The sequence below is a fragment of the Vicia villosa genome, linkage group LG1 (assembly GCF_029867415.1).
Source record: "Vicia villosa cultivar HV-30 ecotype Madison, WI linkage group LG1, Vvil1.0, whole genome shotgun sequence".
In the NCBI taxonomy this organism is placed as follows: Eukaryota; Viridiplantae; Streptophyta; class Magnoliopsida; order Fabales; family Fabaceae; genus Vicia; species Vicia villosa.
The window spans coordinates 167,412,658-167,431,774 of NC_081180.1; the positions used below are offsets into that span (position 1 = coordinate 167,412,658).

Here is a 19,117-nt window from a genome sequence, read left to right on the forward strand (position 1 = left end):
AGTTGTTCCAGATCCTTCTAGAGTAGCAGTAGCAGAAGCAAACATCCTTGAAGGATTAGATTTTTTGGCTGCCTCAGAAGGCCTAGAACCATCGACACCATCAGAAGACCTCTTGGATTTTGAAGTTTTGGGTTTCTTCGAGGAATCTTCAGCAGCATGCTTCTTAGAAGATTTCCTTTTCTACTTTGCTAAAGATGTAGAAGGATCAGTTGTTTCCTCAGCATAAGAAGGGGGAAGTTCTGGAGTTCTAGCACCGTGAACCGGAAAATCTTCCACTACATTAATTTTGGCAGTGAGAAAGATCTCGGTCAGATCTTCAGGATTTCCAGCAACCTCAGAAATCAAGCCCATATGCTTTAGGGTTCTGCCGTTGAGTGGATTTCCAATCAGAACATCCAGCTTCCTTTGTAGATTCAGAGAATCCACAAGTTTGCTCTCTACCAAGATATCAAAAATTAATATTCCCATGGGAATCCACTTGCTTGGTTTGGTAATGTTGTCTATAGATTCAACGATGGAGTTCTTCAAGAAGTTGAAAAGAATTTTTAGTAGATTCACCTTGATTCCATATTTTAATGAAGCTTATAAGATACTTTTGATCGGTGTTGATGTAGTCAGAAGAATGCTTGAAATTACGGTGATAGAAACTTCCAAGAAGGATCTTTAACCAAACCCTAAGATTGTTACGAAGCTTCTTGGGATGATGAACATCCACTTCATACTTGAAGATGATAAAATTATTGTTACACATTTTTTCATATTCAGTAGGCATGTTGATACATCTCTCTCCATTCCCATCATGCTTAATCAGCTTAAGAATGTCTTATTCAACAATGCATATGCTTTTCCCCATAACTTTAGAGTAAATCATACCATTTGAAGAAATATAGGCATGCACCCAAAAATCCTTAACTAGTTCAGGATACACCGGTCCCTTCAAACGATTAAAGTATGTTTCCCATTGTTGAGTTCTCAAAACATCAGTCAAGTCAAACTCACTTTCCTTCAAATTCTCAAAATCTACAAAAAGTTCACCAAGAATATTTAACCTATTAACAGGAGTAGAAAGATAAAGATATGGGTTTCATTGAGGCTGTTGTTGAGACGATGAACCTTGAACATTCAGCTGAGTAGTTGCAGTTTGTTGTTGTTGAGCGTCTGGTTGTTGTTATTGATGAGCCATTGTTGAAGATGATCATGAACAAGAATACGAACAAGGGTTTTTGGCTTAAGAGAGTTTTTTGGGATTGAGTGATTTTTAAATAGATTTTGCAATGATGAAAATAAATTGAACAATGCAAAAAGTTCTGACAAGGGATAAAGTGAAAAGATTTTAACCTTAAAAATATCTTCTCCCAAAGAGTCACATCTAGTGTAGGCGTGCTTCTCGACAACACAATTGTCTTTCGTTGAATCACTAACCTTTCACTATCTTGATAACTCTTTAACGAAGTAAACTCTTAAGTTTCTAGAGGACAAAATTTTTTCAAAAAGAAAAGATTCGGACCTAGGACGTTTCTGATACATGAGAACTTCACTCTTCAGAAGCCTCACATTCCATAAGCGAACAAAGTAATTAAATATATACCTCAAAGTCTCACAGAGAATTTATTGAGTTTTTATTGCAATCCCAAAATCCATTTTGTATCCAAAAGCGCTTCATCTACAGATGTAGGTTCTTCTGAGAGGGACACCAAACCTAGAAGATTTTCTTTAAAAGGTTTGAAGGAGGATCTGGTTCTGACTGGTTCAGCCTTGTCACCTATAATCAATTCCTCATAATCTGATGATCTAGGCATGTGCTTCCTCAGAGGAGTCGGGCCTTCAACAACTTCTGGTTGAACATCTTGAGAGTCCTTTACCTCTTGTTCTTCTTGAGCAGCTTCATTACCTTTAGAGCCTGAATACTAGATCTGCAAAATTTTCAAATAGCTTTGACTTTTTAGGGTCAAGCTTATCATCGAATCTAACATGAATTGATTCTTCAACAATATGTGTTTTAGTGTTGTATACTCTATAGCCTTTTAAGCGTTCAGGGTATCCTAACATGATACATTTCTATGATTTATAATCAAACTTGTTAAGATTCTCCTTGGTGTTCTGAATAAAAAAATTACATCAAAATGGATGACAAGATGAAATGTTGGTTTTATAATTCTAACATAATTCATAAGGAGTCTTACCCAAAATAGGTCTAATATAAACTCTGTTTTAAATATAACAAGTTATGCTAACTACCTCTTTCCAGAAGTGATTTTCCATTTTAGTCTCATTGATCATGGTTCTGGTCATCTTTTGCAAAGTACTATTCTTCTTCTTCTCTACAACCGCATTTCGCTATAGAGCTCTAGGGCATGAGAAATCATGGGAAATGATATTCTCATCAAACAACTTCTCAAACTATTTGTTTTCAAACTCGCCACTATGGTCACTTCTGACTCTAACAATTTTAGAGTTATTCACATTTGGCACTTGAGTATAGAAGGTGGTGAAGACATAATATGAATCATCCTTATGTTTTAGAAATCTAACCCAAGTCCATCTATTGTAGTCATCAATAATGACTAATCCATACTTTTTACCATTGACAGAAGCAATTTTCACTAGTATAAACAAGTCAATGTGCAGAAGTTCCAAAGGCCTATAGGTAGAAACAATATTTTTAACCTTAAACGAGGTTTTTGAAAACTTGCCTTTCTAACATGCTTCACAAAGAGAATCTGAAGATAACTTCAAATTAGGAAGGCCTCTGACTAAATTAAGCTTGTTCAGTTGAGAGATCCTTCTCATGCTAGCATGGCTCAATCGTCCATGCCACATTCATTGCTCTTAGTTAACAAACATAAGACATTTTAAGTTTTGCTCTTTAAGATCATAAAGTCTAATCTTATAGGTGTTGTTCTTCCTCTTTCCATTGAATAGGATAGAGCCATCCTTCTGACTAACAACTTTACATGAGTTTAGATTAAAGATAATATCATAACCATTGTCACTTAATTGACTTATAGAAAATAATTTATGCATTAATTCATCAACATGCAAAACATTAGTAATAAAGGGTAGAGAACCATTACCAACTGTTCTGGACCTTATGATGTTCCCTTTCTAATCACCTCTAAAACCTATGACGCCTTCAGGCTTAAGTTCCAGCCTTTGGAAAATATGCCTTCTTCCCATCATGTGTCGCGAGCAACCAGAGTCTAGGTACTATGACTGTTGTCTTAACTTTGCTGCTAAGGATATCTGCAACATAGATTATCTTGTTCTTAGGTACCCATAACTTCTTGGGTCCTTTCTTGTTGGTGTTCCTAGAGTTTTTGACAACTTTGGGTTTAGGAGCAGAATAAACATATTTGAAGAATTAAAATGACAAGGTGTAGCTATTGGTTTTGCCTTGGGTTTAGGAGGAGGTTTTTCCTTAGGCACAAAACTAGCAGAAACAAAATGAGAATGAAGCACATTTGGTTTATCGTCTTTTTCAGAATCAGATTCTTCATCTGAATCATAACCAATGCCTCAGGTCTCGTTTATGCTAACGCCATAGATCATCGAAGCCATAATGCTTATACCTAGGGTTCTAAGTATAAATTTATGAAAATACTTGTCATACTTCTTTATGACATCACCAATACTCTTAGAACTCATACTTTTGAGAACAGAGTTTTCATCCTTAAGGAAAAAATTTCTTTTTTCAAGATGGAGAATTCTTCCTTAGGCTTAATGTGTTCTTCAGCAACAGATTCATAGACCTTTTTCAGTTCCTTGAATTTGATATGAAGTTCCTGATGTAATGGTCTGACTCTTTGCACTCGTAGCAAGTAACACCTTTTTTGCTACCAGACTTCTTTAGTCCAGAAGTAGATTCGAAGCGACCACCTCTCCTTCTTGCTCCTCTGAACTTGTTGCATTGCTTCCTCTTCTTGAGTTGGTTGACCCTTCTGGAAAGAATCAATAGCTCATCTTCATCTTCATTAGAATCTTCTTATGATTCTTCCTCCTCTTAAGCTTGAAGAGCTTTAGTCTTCTCAGACTTTCTGGCACACTTTAGAGCAACTGGTTTTCCTTTCTTACGGGGTTCATCTTGTTCCAGCTCTATTTTATGACTTATTAAAGAACTAACAAGTTCCTTAAGATAAGTGTTGTTCAAATCTTTGGCAAGTTTGAGTGCAGTTACCATCAGTCTCCATCTAGTTGGCAAGCTTATGATAATCTTCTTCACGTGATCTAAAGTAGAATACCTTTTGTTCAGAACCTTTAGTCCTGAAAGAAGAGTTTGATACCTTGAGAACATGTTCTCAACAGTCTCACCATCTTCCATCTTGAAGGCTTCATACTTTTGAATCAAGGAAATCACCTTGGTCTCCTTTGCTTGAGCGTTACCCTCATGAGTCATTCTAAAAAATCAAATATAGACTTAGCAGAGTCTTTATTTGTTATCTTTTCATACTTAGTATCAGAAATCTCATTCAATAGAATGATTCTTGCTTTATGATGATTCTTATACTCCTTCTTTTGTTGATCGTTCATACTTCTTCTTTCGATCTTGTTTCAACTAGCATCCACAAGATATCTGTAGCCATCTACAACCATATCCCATAAATCAACATCATAGCTTAGAAAGAAACTTTATATTCTATCTTTCCAGAAATCAAATATTTCTCCATCAAATATTGTAGGTTTGGTATTGTAATGATCTCTTTCATTGATAACTGGTGGCAGTGGATGTGGAACAGCCATTGTGTTTCATAGAAAAAATCTAGATCTTTATCTGACAAGGTTAAGTGTTTGATAAACCAATGCCAGAACTGGAGGTCTGATGCCAATTTGAAGGTGCGTGAATCACAAGAAAGGAGGAGGGGGTATGAATTGGGTGTCAAGGTTTAAAAAAATTCTTCCCAAGTTAAAAAAAAAAGAACACAAGAACAAAAATAAATGATACAATTATTTTTATCCTGGTTCACTGTTAACGAAGTTAATCCAGTCCATCCGCCAAGGTAATTTTGCCTTCTAAAAAAGGTCTTAATCCACTATAACCAAACTGATTATAGAACCACCACAAAGATCAACTGTCAGTGTTGCAAACCACAAAGACTACCCGTCAATGTCTTCTTGAGTAATCTGACTATACCCCTGTATCAAGGTACTATCCACTTACAAGTTGAAATACAAAGAGTTGTGTTTACAGAGTTGATTCTTGAATGCATATTACACAAATTTGAATACAATCAAAAACACAAAAGTGTTTAACAAGTATATGAATAAAAGCTCACTTGCTGCAAGTTAATCAAACAAAACTTCACTTGCTTTTACAAAACTAAACATAAAATTTATCAGAGAGATTTGAGCAGCGTAAGTTTTATTCGGAGAAATTCTTCTTATCTTTAATATTTCAGGTCTTCCTTTTATAGCTAAAAAGAAGTCCATTGAAGGGTAGAACGGGAATGCTTAATTCTAGCTGTGTTATCCACAAAGGTCAATGATTGAGTGGTCGACAACATAGTACTATAGTACAGTCCTTGCACCACCTTATCCGGGTAATGGAAACATATGTACCTCGTAGTATTTCCTCACGTAAACCAATTTTGATCTTATCTTCTAATCTTCGAAGGCTTCCGATAGTTGATGATGAAGCATGCTTAGAAGAACCAAAATTTGAATCTTTAGGATCTAAGTCTTTAGAGTCTTCAAAATTTGTTCATCCAAACCTTGTCTTCAGAGTCTTCAGCACTTGATCTTCGCAATCTATGTCTTCCAAATCTTCAGAACTTGTTCTTCTAGAACCTTGTCTTCATGATCTTTAGAACTTGGACAATAGAATCTCAGAGCTAAATGAGTCTCTAGAAGCTCTTACACTAGAGTCACGATCAGAAGCTCTATCACCAACGTTCATCATAATAGTTGTTATAGAAGCATTCTATAACTTGACTGAGTTTTTGTAAACGCCAATGGTTTTTTCCAGAGTCAGAGTGTGTTGAGTCCATAACCTAATAACATAACACGCCTTATCTTCAGAGTCAGAACCTGTTAGAAAAAGCTACACACTAGATAGAAACCGTTAGAATACTAAATTATTCTCTAAGATATCTTCTAATGTTGTCATCAAAACATAAGGCCAGATGCAAAACCAAATCTTGTTCTTACAAAGTATTATTTAAAATGTTCTATAAATTTCGCTGCGATGTGTTTGAGTTGTGAAAATGTTTTAGGCTGAGAATGTGTGACACCCTATAGGTGAAAGTAAGCTCTGATTATTTTATAAAATGTGCGTTGGGGAATTAGGGCGTTACATCCACCACCTTTAGTGTGTGACCTTTTCATGCATAAGCAATTATTGATATAATAATGAGCCGAATTTGTAACATTTCGTGAGTTAATATTGTAAATTCAATATGCTACCTTATACATATAAATAGAGTGTTAACCATGAATAGAAAATCAAGTTGAATTTTGTTAAACAAACACATTGTGTGAATTTGAGAGCTTTGCTCCTTTAGTTTTGGATTGTACAATTTTTTTGATCTTATGAAGCAACCAAGTTTCTCGTGGTGATCTTAATTAAATCTTATCATTCTTTCTTATTCATAGAAAGAGTGTGACACCCAATTTCTACTCATTTCAATCATGTTCGTTCTTAATTTTAGTTTGTTTTAATTCTGCATAATTTCAAACATTACTTATAAATTCGTGAATCCTACTCTATCTTATCACCATAAATCACAAGTTTCATAAGTTTAACAAAGTATGAGAAAAATGACAGAATTTCAAATTGGTTAGCCATCAGTCTCTGTGTTAGCATGATCATCCACCTTTATATCAATTTGAGCCTCCACATCCATGCCAGTCTGAGTCTATTTATCTTCCTAAGGTGTTGTCTCTTCATCCAAAAGAAACTTACTTTTAAAAGTTCGGTAAAAGAAAGAAAAAAAAAGGGAAATTACACAACTTTTTTTTGAAAGGAACGGTATAAATGTGATTTTTTATTTTTTTAACCAAAGAAAATTTTTGGTGGTGCTGTAAAAACTCTTTTGGTAATGTTGACCCGTAAAAGCCCTTGGACACAGCATTTACACTCCAAAAAAACCCAAAAAGAAAGTGACGATCCTAACAAACTAACCATAACAATCGCGTTTCTAAGATGATGACGTCGACTACGATAACACGTTATCATCCTCCTTACCCTCTTCTTCTTCACAATCCATCACCATTCGCAACTCTCACTTTTCCACCACCACACTCACCTCATGTTCGAACATTCTCACTACCCAAAACGCTGTCGTGTCACCTCTCTCCATCACACAACACCACTACACCATTGCTCACCAAAATTCACTCCAAACCCTTACATTTTGCTCTATCCGGCGCTCTCTCACTTTGCTTATTACTCGGAGGTACTATTCATTACTCAACCTTCATTTCTTTTTTGCTTTTTTTAATTTCTGTACTGCAAAATAAATTGAAAATTGTTGAAATTGGTAGGGGCTGAAATTGCCCAGGCAGCAAAAGTTGGTGTTAACAAGCCAGAATTGCTTCCTAAAGAGTTTACTACAGTCATTGATGTTGCCGGATTTCTCACCGATGGTCAGGTATTATGAAGGAAAGATTTGAATTGATATATTTCAGCTTCTGGTATAAGTGCTTATGGCATAAGTGCTTCTGGTATAACTGCTTACGGATTTCTACCTGACTGTAGCGGTTATCGCGACAGCTATTTAAAACCTGGCTAATGATGGTTGCTCTTGAAGGAATGTTAATGATGTTAAATTGATCATTCAATTTCAGGAGAAAAGACTAGCTCAAGAGATTTCTGCTCTTGAAAAAGATACTGGATACAAGTTGAGAGTCTTGGCCCAGAACTATCCCGTTACTCCAGGTTTATGATCACAGTCTTAGCACACTTTAAGGGCTCACTTGAGGTTATGATTAATGAAGTGAAAATTGAAAGCTGAAATTATGTATTGTTATTATGCAGGTTTGGCTGTCAAAGATTTTTGGCAAGTAGATGACAGTACAGTTGTTTTTGTTGCTGATCCCACATTTGGTAAAGAATCTATGTGACTGACTACTTGCCTATATTTGATTTTGCATATAGAGTTAATTTAACTCCAAGTCGAAATAACAGTAATATTAAGGAGTTTTTTTGATGTTGATCAGGCAATATACTGAATTTCAATGTTGGTGCTTCAGTTGATTTGGACATCCCGCGTAGTTTTTGGAGTCGTTTGGCAGGCAAGTATGGGAACATTTTCTATTGGAGGGAGAAGGTAAGCTCTACTTTCTTTAGGTCTCTATATAAAGCGAGCAACTCGTCTTAGATGCATAGCAGATCATTAATGGCTGTAATAACAATCCTTGGTTTAATACGAAATGAAACAGGGGGAAGATGCATCTATTGAATCAGCAGTTATGGCAATTTCTAATTGCTTGAGAGAACCAGTTGGGCCTAATAACTGTTCTGAGGTGAAATGATTTCTTTCACTATAATGATTTCGTCATCTGTTAATCCTCCTAGGTGAGTTTAAGAATCTTGTGTACTTCTATGTTAATACATATGGGATCATGATGCAGTGTATTTAAACTTCCTTGTATACATAAGAGATGTAAGAAATTGTACATCATTGTAATTTGTTAATTAATAAACAAACTACGGTTTCTTAGTTTAGATGATGCAGTGTATTTAAACTAACAGAGTATTCATCTTAGGTAGGTGATTCAGTGTCTGATGCATGCTTGTTATTTGTAGTTTAGTAAAGTGAGGGATATAAGTGCTGTATTTAAAAAAAAAAAAGTCAATGCATATACAAATTTTTTTTAGTATGATATATATTGTTGAGATAATTATAGATTGTTGGGTATAATTCATATTGTTGAGATGATTATGAGTAGCGATAATTGTTTGTTGAGAGAAACTAGGGATAGAATTTACATAAATTGAACCCTAGTATTATATTATATACATGGCTTGTAACGTTGAGATACTAATTAATTCATAAAACATAAATAAAGGGAACTATAGATGCCCTATAGTCGCAAAAGTAGGCACCATTGCCTAAGTGCATTAATAAAGTTCGATTGTGTATATTGTCTTTTATTTTCATTTATCTTTAATCTTCTATATTGATTATTGTTTTAACAGTTGATATAAAGGCCATAGTTATGCTTGGGGGAGAGCGGAAGTAAGGTCCTAGTATGGAGCAAGACTAATGATGTGAGTGATTCACACTTGTGGGGAAGATTGTTGGGATTCAAGTGTGAGTGGTTAAATCTCACATCGACTAGAAATAGAGAAAATCTTGGGTTTATAAGAGATATGACCCATACCCCTAATGCCTTAAGGTTTTGGGTGGATATGTGGTGTCGAAGACTCTTGGATCCTAAATGTTTATCCCATTGACACTTCTAAACTTAAGGTTTTGGATAAATATGTGGTGTAAGGACTCTTCGATCTTGAACATTTAGCCCATTGATACTTATGGTGCTTCGTCTCACATCAACTATAAAGAGTTTCAGAGCCAACAAGTAGTATCAAAGCCATGATTAGGCTAAGGGGAGCGGAAGTGGGGTTTTGATGGATCTTGCTAATTATAGTAGTCCTAATATATCATTTTCTCACCTTCACGAAAACATTCAAATGAATTCAATCATATACTTCAGATACAATGAATATGAGTTTGTTTTATTCTAAAGTATCGACATTAGACTAACATGATATGCAAATGCATGTTATTTGTCATATCCTAATAACATAGATCACAAACATGTTACTTGTTAGTTGTGGTGATACAATCAATTTATTTGTCTTATCCTAATAACATAGATCACAAACATGTTATTTGTTTACTTGTGGTGATACAATCAATTTAAAGAGACTCGTGAAACAAACCATATCAACAACTTTATCAAATCATGCCTAACTTTTAGTTCTATAAGAGGTAAATCGAGAATGCGTTTGGTTGAGGTTTCTAATTCAACACATAGACTTGTGGCTTGTCTTATGGAAGAATAAATACAACAATTTTTCATAAAGATTATACTGCACAATCGCTTAATTGAAACAATCTTACATTAAAAGGAATCATGTAAAACACATTTCTCTAAACTTCTTTTTCACTTACGATTTTAAAAGATTTGTGATATAAACATTTAATAAATTTATTCGTGTGTTATTCTTGCATACTTTTTCACAAAATCACTTTGAAATAAAAATTTTAACCAAGAGTACAAAATATTGATTTTCTTTTGTCTTAGAGATGATCTTATGGTAGAAGGAGAGAAGAGAAATGTATGTAACTTTAAATTTTACAAAAAAAATGTACTTTTTTTTATTAAATTTTTTTGTTAAATTTTTTCTATTAAAATTTTAACAGAGACATATAACCTCCCACTTACAATAAAATGTTATTGACCTTTGATAAATAGTGATTCTTCATAAGTCTATTTGTATCCTATAAATAAGATTCCTATTTTTATGTAAAGATATATTTGTAAACAACATAATACAACTTTTAATTTCTCTTTTTTTTTCTTCTCTTTCTTTAGTTCATAACAAATAGAATATCATTGATAGGTAATTTTTTGTTGTGTTTTCCATACGCGTTAAGCAGCTTGTATTTTATAGACATGTTATGATTTTGTTGTCTCTACTTAATCAATCAAATAGTAATATCCAAGAGTGTGGTACAAAAATTGTACTTGTGTTGAATGGAAGGTGTCTTAGCAGCCACGAGTATCCTTCGTTTAAGATCATTCTTTGTGAATATGCATGGAGTCTCCTATACTTGTCTTTGAGTTCAAGATGTGGACCAGACATTCAACCACCGCAAGAAAACATGTCAATACCGACACATTTTGACTACCGATGGCTATGTTGGAAAATTAACATAAAATTAATAAAACAATCAACAGTAATAATAATTATTGGCTTGTCCCATTGCAGCATGATTGTTGCATTAAAAGACCCACTCAAATTGTTCGTTAACACATCACACTTTGAGACGAAAGGGAAAACATGTTTACACCACTTTTTTTTGGGAATAGTCTCTAACCACTGATAAGCATCCAAACTGACCTTCTTGATCACGAGCATCCTTGATTCACGTGTCTCAAAATATGTAGCCTTGGCAGCTGCCATCATCAGATATCTGAATAAAGATCCTCCACCAAACTTCGTTTTGAAGTTTGCATACAAGTGTCTCAAACAAAATCTGTGCTCATAACTCGGGTATTCCTCTTCAAACACTTGAACCAGCCCCTACTTAAACAAAATCACATGAAAACATGTTTAAATAATGATAAGTAAATAATGAAATTACATAATGATAAGTAACCTAGAGCTATTACGTTCTGCTGATCGGATATGAAACACCACCTTCCATCTCCAATATCTTCTATAAGCAACTTCATAAATCAGCTCCATGAGTCTTTTGTTTCACTCTCAACTCCACCAAAAGCAATTGGTAAATACTGATCATTTGGATCTCTGCCCACTGCGATAACTAAAATACCAGCATATTTGTGATTTAAGTGGCATCCATCTAAGTCAATAAATGGCCTACATGCTTTTGTCAGTGCTTTCTTGGTCCCATCAAAGCAAATGTAACACCTCTCAAATCTAGATTTTAAACCTGGAGCTAGGGTAGTAGTGTTGACTTTGAAAGTATTACCTGCTGAGGCCCATCTCAACTCAGCACCATAAGACCACAACAAACTGAATTGTTTACTTGGATCCCCTTCAACTATTTGTCTTGCAATTTGCCTTGCCCTGAATGCACTGTACTCTGGGATTTCAGTGGCATACCTAAGTCTTACATCTGCCACTACCTCATTTAGTTTCATCTTTGTATTGTTCTTCATACCATCTACAATGAACTTTGCAACCCACTCTGTCTTAGCACTTTTGTTAAAGAATTTTCTTCCACATTTGTGTTTTGCATAAAGTGTTCTAATACTAAAAGTTGTGGATGTTAACACTCTACTACACAAGATAGTATAATTACATTTCTTCTTATCCTTGCATACCACCTTACATCTATTGGAATCATTTTTCTCAAACTTCATATCCATCCCATTTAGCACATTATGTTCAAGTATGACATCCTTAAATTGTTTCAAGGAACAAAACTCCATTTCTACTTTGAAAACATAATCCTTACTCAATTTATCTTTCTCATTGAACCTTATTACAAAAGGCCTTTCATCACAATTGTCATCATCAACCCCATTGTCCAACTCATCTATCATGTAGTCGTCTTCAATAACATGTTGCTTCCCTATTTCATCTATGATAAACATTTGTTTAACTGTTTCACTTGAGGCATAAAGAACTGATTGATTTATATGTTCAGCGGCAACACCAGTAGCCATATCATCCATTTCTTCATCAAAACCTTTCATCCTCTCCTCCATACTATAATCAAAATGCACATCCCTGACTGACTCATCACTTGGTTCATCATCACTAGCATCAGCTGGTTTACCCTTCCTCTTCTCCCTAACCCTATCCATAAAGGTACTACCTACTGTCTCAGGTTTTGGCTCACAATAAATCTCAACATCACACTTATGCTCAACAACAAACATTGTTAACTCAGAAGCATCTCCGTCGTCCCTAAATGGTTTTAAATCTTCTTCAATAGTTCCTTTTTCATGTTTCCACCACATCTTAACATTATTAGTATCAAACTTAGGTTCATTATGGATTTCACTGAGTCACAGGCTTCAAAAAAGGGCCAGTAATCTACGTCTTGACTATTAAAATTAATTACATCCCCACCATCGTATCTAATGTCTAGGTCTTTTACAAAACAAAACCTTTTGTATAAAACACCACCTTAAATGTAATCATTTCCTGTACATAATGTTACCAATTTAGGATTCAATTTTAACTCAAGTACATATTAGGGTAAAAATTTAGGTATTCAGTACAAACTATTTTGTTACCTATTTCGAAACAAGCTGTAAAATATGTATTCCTAACAATACGAACACTCAGATTCCATTATTATTAACCCTAACATTATTAAATTGGGACAAAGGAGTTTACTTGGGACCAGGAGAAGACGAAGACACCAAGTGAAATGAGGGACCACACAGAGACAGGAAAACGAAGGCCACGGTAGCTGGGACCACCAATGAAAATGAGGGACCACACACAACTAGGGTTTCGATTTGGGGAAAGAAGAAACTTTGCAGAAAAGCATTTGATAATGGGAGGAACAAAATGACTTTATCATTTAAGCTTATCTTAATCCAAGCTGGCAATTTCATTTTTTTATTATACCATGTCACCCACGCTACGTCATCCTCCGTTAGTGAAAACATATAACAACAAGCATATATAGTGACATCAAATTTTACGGGGACTATAATTCGAAGAAAAAATTTATAGGAACTAATAATGCAGGATCGCATATTTATGAGAATTAAAAAAGCGTTTTTAACCCTATTTTATCATATCGTATCATCATATACATTTTCAAGACTTAATAATTAGTTTAATAACTATGAATTAACTGTAAATTAGGAACATATATGATGTATCGGTAATATTTGTATCTCTGCACCTTAGTTTAGTGCTCTATGCCCTAATGCTCATCTCTGACCATCTAAAATAGTCTGTAATTGTTGAGGCCGACAAGGGACAAAAATAGCTCCTTTCTGTATGAAACCATACTCTTCACGAGATTGATCGAGTAGTCCCAAAAACTCAGGATCACTCAAGTACTCCAATCCAATCATAAACCTTTTTAGTTCTCCATCCTTCACTGCAACAACAGCAAAATATCCTTCCCTAACTTCTTCTGCCACCACCAACACTTTATTCAATCCGTGCCTTTTGTGTACAAAGTGTGAAATACTCTTTTGGATCTTCCCAACAAAAGAATGAACCATCTTTAACTAATTAGTGAACTTGACATTGTGTAAGGGAATTTATACTGAGAATATGCCTAGTAGTTAGCGTGTGGTTGTAGAAGCCATAGACATGTATTCATTGTAATCTATATTACTGAATCAATATTATTGATATGTCAACTTCTTTGTTTCCCATACGCGCCAAGCAGCTTGTATTTTTAGAAGAATGACAAGATCTTGTTGTCCCTACTATCACTGTATAGACTAATAATAATAATATCTAAGAGTGTAATACAATAATGTGCTTGTGTTGAATGGAAGGTGTCTGAAACAGCCACGACAATTTTTTTTCAAGATCAACCTTGCTGAATATGCATGCATGAGGTCTTCCATGTTTGTTTCTGAATTCAAGATATGATGTGGACCAGAAATTTCAAACCCTATGGAATATATTTAACCTTATATTTGTTAGGTCGGAGATTTTTATTGCTTATCGGTTTCAAGTATATTTCTTAACACATTCTTGGTGGTGTGTATTGAAGAGTAATTCAATATTCAGAAGATGAACATCACAAGTTCTGATGTGGGCTGATCTTCTGATGGTTACTCAGAAGATAGTGTTGACCAGAAGATGTTACCTTCTGGGTCCCATTAGCTTAGCTGTTTAGTAGTAAGGGTACTTTAGTATTTTGTAGTACTGTACTGTTTGTACCTTAAACTTGTTCACTAAGTTTAGTCTGTTAGGGCCTATGTGGCAAAAATTTTCTTTTGTATAAATAGCCTTGTAGTAGCTATCTTTTATAAAGATCAACAACTTTATTCTCTCTCATTAATATTTGTGCCGTTATTCTCTTTGTCATCATCTTTATTCTTTGTGCACCAACAATTGGTATCTAGAGCTCTGGTTCCAAACACAGGGAAACACGAGTGAACGTGAGTTTGTGTGACTGTGTGATTGATTTTGTTTCTGGGAAACAAAGTTGTGTTGAATCACATTTTTCATGGTTGTTTATGGGTTGGGAAGCACTGTGTGAGTGTGAGTGAAATCTGATTTTTCTGCACAAGTTTAAAGATGAGTGGAAGCAACTTGAATGCCAAACTTCCAGTTCTTGATGGTAAAAACTGGAATAGATGGATGATTCAAATGCGTGTATTATTTGGTGCTCAAGATGCTTTAGATCTTGTCACTAGAGGATATGTTCCGGTTGCAGCGGATGCAACAGAAGAACAAAGAGAAGCGCAGAGGGAAACGAACAAGAGAGATCAAAAGACGTTGTTCTTCATCCATCAGTGTGTGGATGTGAATGTGTTTGAGAAGATTTCTGATGCTATGACGTCTAAGGAGGCGTGGGATATACTGGTCAGGTGTTACGGTGGTGACGTATCAGTAAAGAAGGTGAAGCTTCAATCCTTGAGAAAGCAATATGAAAATCTTAACATGAAGAACAATGAGAAAGTCTCTGAGTATATCTCTAGAGTGATTGTGATCACTAATGAGATGAAGGCTTGTGGAGAAACTCTTTCTGAACAAGTAATCATAGAGAAGATATTGAGGTCTCTTACTCCTCAATTTGATTATATTGTTGTATCTATTGAACATTCTAAAGATCTGGAAACCATGAGAATAGAAGAGTTGCAAAGCAGTTTAGAAGCACAAGAGTTGCGTCTGACTGAGAGAACTTCTGAGAGAGAAGTTGAGCAAGCTCTGAAGGCTTCTTTTGTCAATAAGGACCAGAAGCATAGACGTGGTGATAGATTCCAGAAGGAAGCCTCAACTTCTGATGAGAAGAGATATCAAAAGGGAAAGGATAAGAAGAAAGTTCAATGTTATTGTTGCAAACAATTTGGCCATTTTGCTAGAGACTGTTTGGAAAACAAAGGAAAGAGATCAGAAGAAGCAAATATAGCCAGAGGAGGTTCAGATGATGAACCTGTGCTATTGATGGCTTCAGAGTCTGACGATAGACGTTCGTCAGAATGGTGGTATATGGACACTGGGTGTTCAAATCACTTGATTGGAAACAAACAATGGCTGATAGACTTTGACTCTGAAAGGAGGACAAAGATCAGATGTGCTGATGATAAGTATCTTTATGCAGAAGGTATGGGAAATGTCAAAGTCAAAGTGAAGAATGGAAAGACTTTTCTGATCAAGGATGTTTGGTATGTTCCTGGAATCAGAAGCAATCTGATGAGTGTAGGTCAGCTCATTGGGAAAGGTTTCTTAGTTGTTATGAAGAACAACCTCTTGAAGTTGTATGATTCCAATCAGAAGTTGATTATGCAATCTGAACAGGGAAGCAACAGAACATTCAAGGTGAATGTAGAAACAGCTGAAAAAGAATGTCTGAGGGTTGAAGGCTCAAAAGGTGATAGTAAGCTGTGGCATAAGAGGTTGGGGAACTTGAACTATAGAAGCCTGGGGCATCTAAGTTCTAAGAAGCTTGTACATGGCATTCCAAAGATTGTGAAGCCTGAGAAGTCATGTGAGGTATGCATGAAAGTAAAACAACCCAGATTGCCATTTGTATCAGAAGTTGCTCCAAGAGCAAAGCATGCTTTGGGAGTAATGCACTCTGATGTGTGTGGACAATTTCCAGAACCTTCACTTGGAGGAAATAGGTATTTTGTGTCTTTTGTGGATGAGTTCACAAGAATGATGTGGGTAACACTTATCAAGTTTAAGACTGAGGTGTTCACAGAATTCCAGAAGTTCAAGGTGAAGGCTAAGAAGCAGAGTGGTCAGAAGATAAAGATTCTCAGAACGGATGTTGGAGGCGAATATAACTCTACAGAATTCCAGAAGTTCTGTGATGATAATGGAATTGAGCATGAGGTTACTGCTCCTTATACTCCTCAACACAATGGTCTTGCTGAACGTAGAAACCGTACTTTGCTTGATATGACGAGAAGTATGCTTAAAGAGAAGAAGCTTCCTCATAATCTATGGGGAGAAGCTGTTGCTACTGCAGCATATGTGCTCAACAGGTGTCCAACAAAGAGGCTGAAGGAAATTGTTCCTTTAGAGAAGTGGACTAAGGAGAAGCAGAGTGTTAGTCATCTGAAGGTTTTTGGTTCTGTGTGCTACAAACACGTTCCAGAAGCTAGAAGGAAGAAGCTGGATGATAGAAGCAAAGTGATGTTATTGGTGGGGTACCACAGTACAGGTGCATACAAGCTTTATTGTCCAGAAACTAACAAAGTTGAAGTCAGCAGAGACGTCATTGTGAAAAAATCAGAAGTTTGGGATTGGAGTGAGTCTCAACCAACTTCTGATGTAGAGATAACTTTTGAAGAAAAGTTAGAGTCAGAAGATGAAGAATCTTCTGAAGAGGAGTCAGAAGATGAAGCATTTTCTGAAGATGAGTCAAATGGTGAATCTGATTCTGATCCAGATTCTGATGATGACCCAGAATCTGGTGGTAGTCATGATTCTGGAAGGGAAAACTCTAAAGACGTAGAGTCTGGAGGACAAGATTCTGTAGATGATCATGAAGGTGGAGACTCTGGAGGTGGTGACTCTAGAGTAGTTGACTCTGAAGTAGCTCAACGACCACAAAGAGTCAGAACAATACCTAGAAGGTTTGCAGATTTTGACATGTTGCAAGACACAGAAGTTGACTCAGAAGGAGATGTCATTCAGTGTGCCATGTTAGTAGATTCTGAACCAATGAGTATTGAAGAAGCGCTCAAGAAGAAGGTCTGGCTGAATGCCATGAAAGAAGAACTTGAGGCTATAGAAAGAAATAAGACTTGGAAGCTGACAGAACTTCCAAAGAAGAAGAAAGCCATCAGCGTTAGATGGGTTTTCAAGGTAAAGCTGAAGCCAGATGGACCAGTTGGTAAACACAAAGCGAGGCTAGTGGCTAGAGGGTTTCTTCAGAAACCTGGACTAGATTACTTTGAGGTGTTTGCTCCTGTAGCTAGACATGAAACAATCAGACTGGTGATTGCGTTAGCTGCAAACAGAGGTTGGTCCTTGATGCATCTGGATGTAAAGTCTGCATTTCTGAACGATCCATTACAAGAGGAGGTATATGTGTCACAACCCACTGGCTTTGTGAAAAAGAATAAGGAAGGGATGGTGTACAAATTACATAAAGCTCTGTATGGATTAAAGCAAGCACCCAGAGCTTGGAATTTGAAAATTGATTCATTTTTCAAGAAGCAAGGGTTTCAGAAGTGTGAGATGGAATATGGAGTTTATGTGCAACATTCTGGAAGCAATATGATTCTGTTGTGTCTGTATGTTGATGACATATTGCTTACAGGGAGTTTTCCAGAAGATCTGATGAAGTTCAAGAAGGTGCTGATGAATGAGTTTGAGATTACAGACCTGGGAAAACGTCATATTTTCTAGGGATGGAGATTCTGTACTCAGAAGATGGTATCATTCTGCATCAACTGAAGTATGAGTTAGAACTTCTGAAGAAATTCAAGCTGGAGAATTGCAAAGCTGCTGTTACACCATCAGAAACGAATCAGAAGTCTGACTCTGATTCTGAAGATGAAGATGTTGATGCTACGATATTCAAACTGTTGGTTGGTTCTCTAAGGTATTTGTGTAATACCAGGTCTGATATATGCTATGCAGTTGGATTGGTGAGTAGGTTCATGAGTAAACCTAAGTGGTCCCATTACCAAGCTGATGTCAGAGTCGTGAGATATGTCAAGGGAACTCTGAAGTATGGCATATTGTTTCCTTCTGGGAGAAAGGAAGAATCAGAGTTATTGAGTTATTCTGATTCTGATTGGTGTGGAGACAGAGTTGATAGAAGGAGTACTTCTGGATATTTGTTCATGTTTCTGGGAGGTCCTATTTCTTGGAGTTCCAAGAAGCAACCTGTTGTTGCTCTATCAACCTGTGAAGCTGAGTACATCGCAGGCGTTGTAGCTGCATGTCAAGCTGTGTGGCTTCTGAACTTATTAGAAGATCTGAAGATTAAAGTGAAGAAGCCTCTGAAGCTGATGATTGATAACAAGTCTACAATCAATATTGCCAAGAATCCGGTGTTACACGGAAGAAGCAAGCATATTGAGACTAAGTATCATTTCTTGAGAAGCCAAGTCCAAAATGGAACATTAGAAGTTGCGCACTGCAGCACCCAGAAGCAAATGGCAGATGTTCTGACGAAGGCGATCAAGACGGATCAATTTATGCTCTTAAGGGATGGAATTGGCGTTGTCAGCTTTGATTGAAGAATATGAATTAAGGGATGGTATTGAAGAGTAATTCAATATTCAGAAGATGAACATCAGAAATTCTGAT

The 19,117-nt window shown here is 36.0% G+C and overlaps 3 protein-coding genes across 4 annotated transcripts; 1 reads left to right on the top strand and 2 right to left on the bottom strand.

Moving 5' to 3' along the window:
* Positions 1-7,059: 7,059 nt before the first annotated feature.
* On the top strand, positions 7,060-9,888 carry LOC131644620 (thylakoid lumenal 15.0 kDa protein 2, chloroplastic). 2 transcript variants are annotated; one of them, XM_058915173.1, is made up of 7 exons: positions 7,060-7,388; positions 7,477-7,583; positions 7,780-7,870; positions 7,970-8,038; positions 8,152-8,261; positions 8,374-8,509; positions 9,134-9,888. In XM_058915173.1, exons 1-6 carry the CDS (start codon positions 7,136-7,138, stop codon positions 8,464-8,466), a joined length of 723 nt encoding a protein of 240 aa, XP_058771156.1. In that variant the 5' UTR covers positions 7,060-7,135; the 3' UTR covers positions 8,467-8,509; positions 9,134-9,888. The 2 variants fall into 2 exon arrangements, with proteins under 2 accessions (XP_058771156.1, XP_058771155.1); XM_058915172.1 differs by lacking the exon at positions 9,134-9,888 and having other exon boundaries at positions 8,374-8,659.
* Positions 9,889-11,403: 1,515 nt separating this feature from the next.
* On the bottom strand, positions 11,404-12,657 carry LOC131658989 (uncharacterized). Its single transcript, XM_058928237.1, has one exon. It carries the CDS (start codon positions 12,655-12,657, stop codon positions 11,404-11,406), a length of 1,254 nt encoding a protein of 417 aa, XP_058784220.1.
* Positions 12,658-13,587: 930 nt separating this feature from the next.
* On the bottom strand, positions 13,588-13,887 carry LOC131658996 (auxin-responsive protein SAUR32-like). The gene has a single exon (XM_058928242.1). The coding sequence runs from the start codon at positions 13,885-13,887 to the stop codon at positions 13,588-13,590; it is 300 nt and encodes a 99-aa protein (XP_058784225.1).
* Between the last annotated feature and the right edge of the window lie 5,230 nt (positions 13,888-19,117).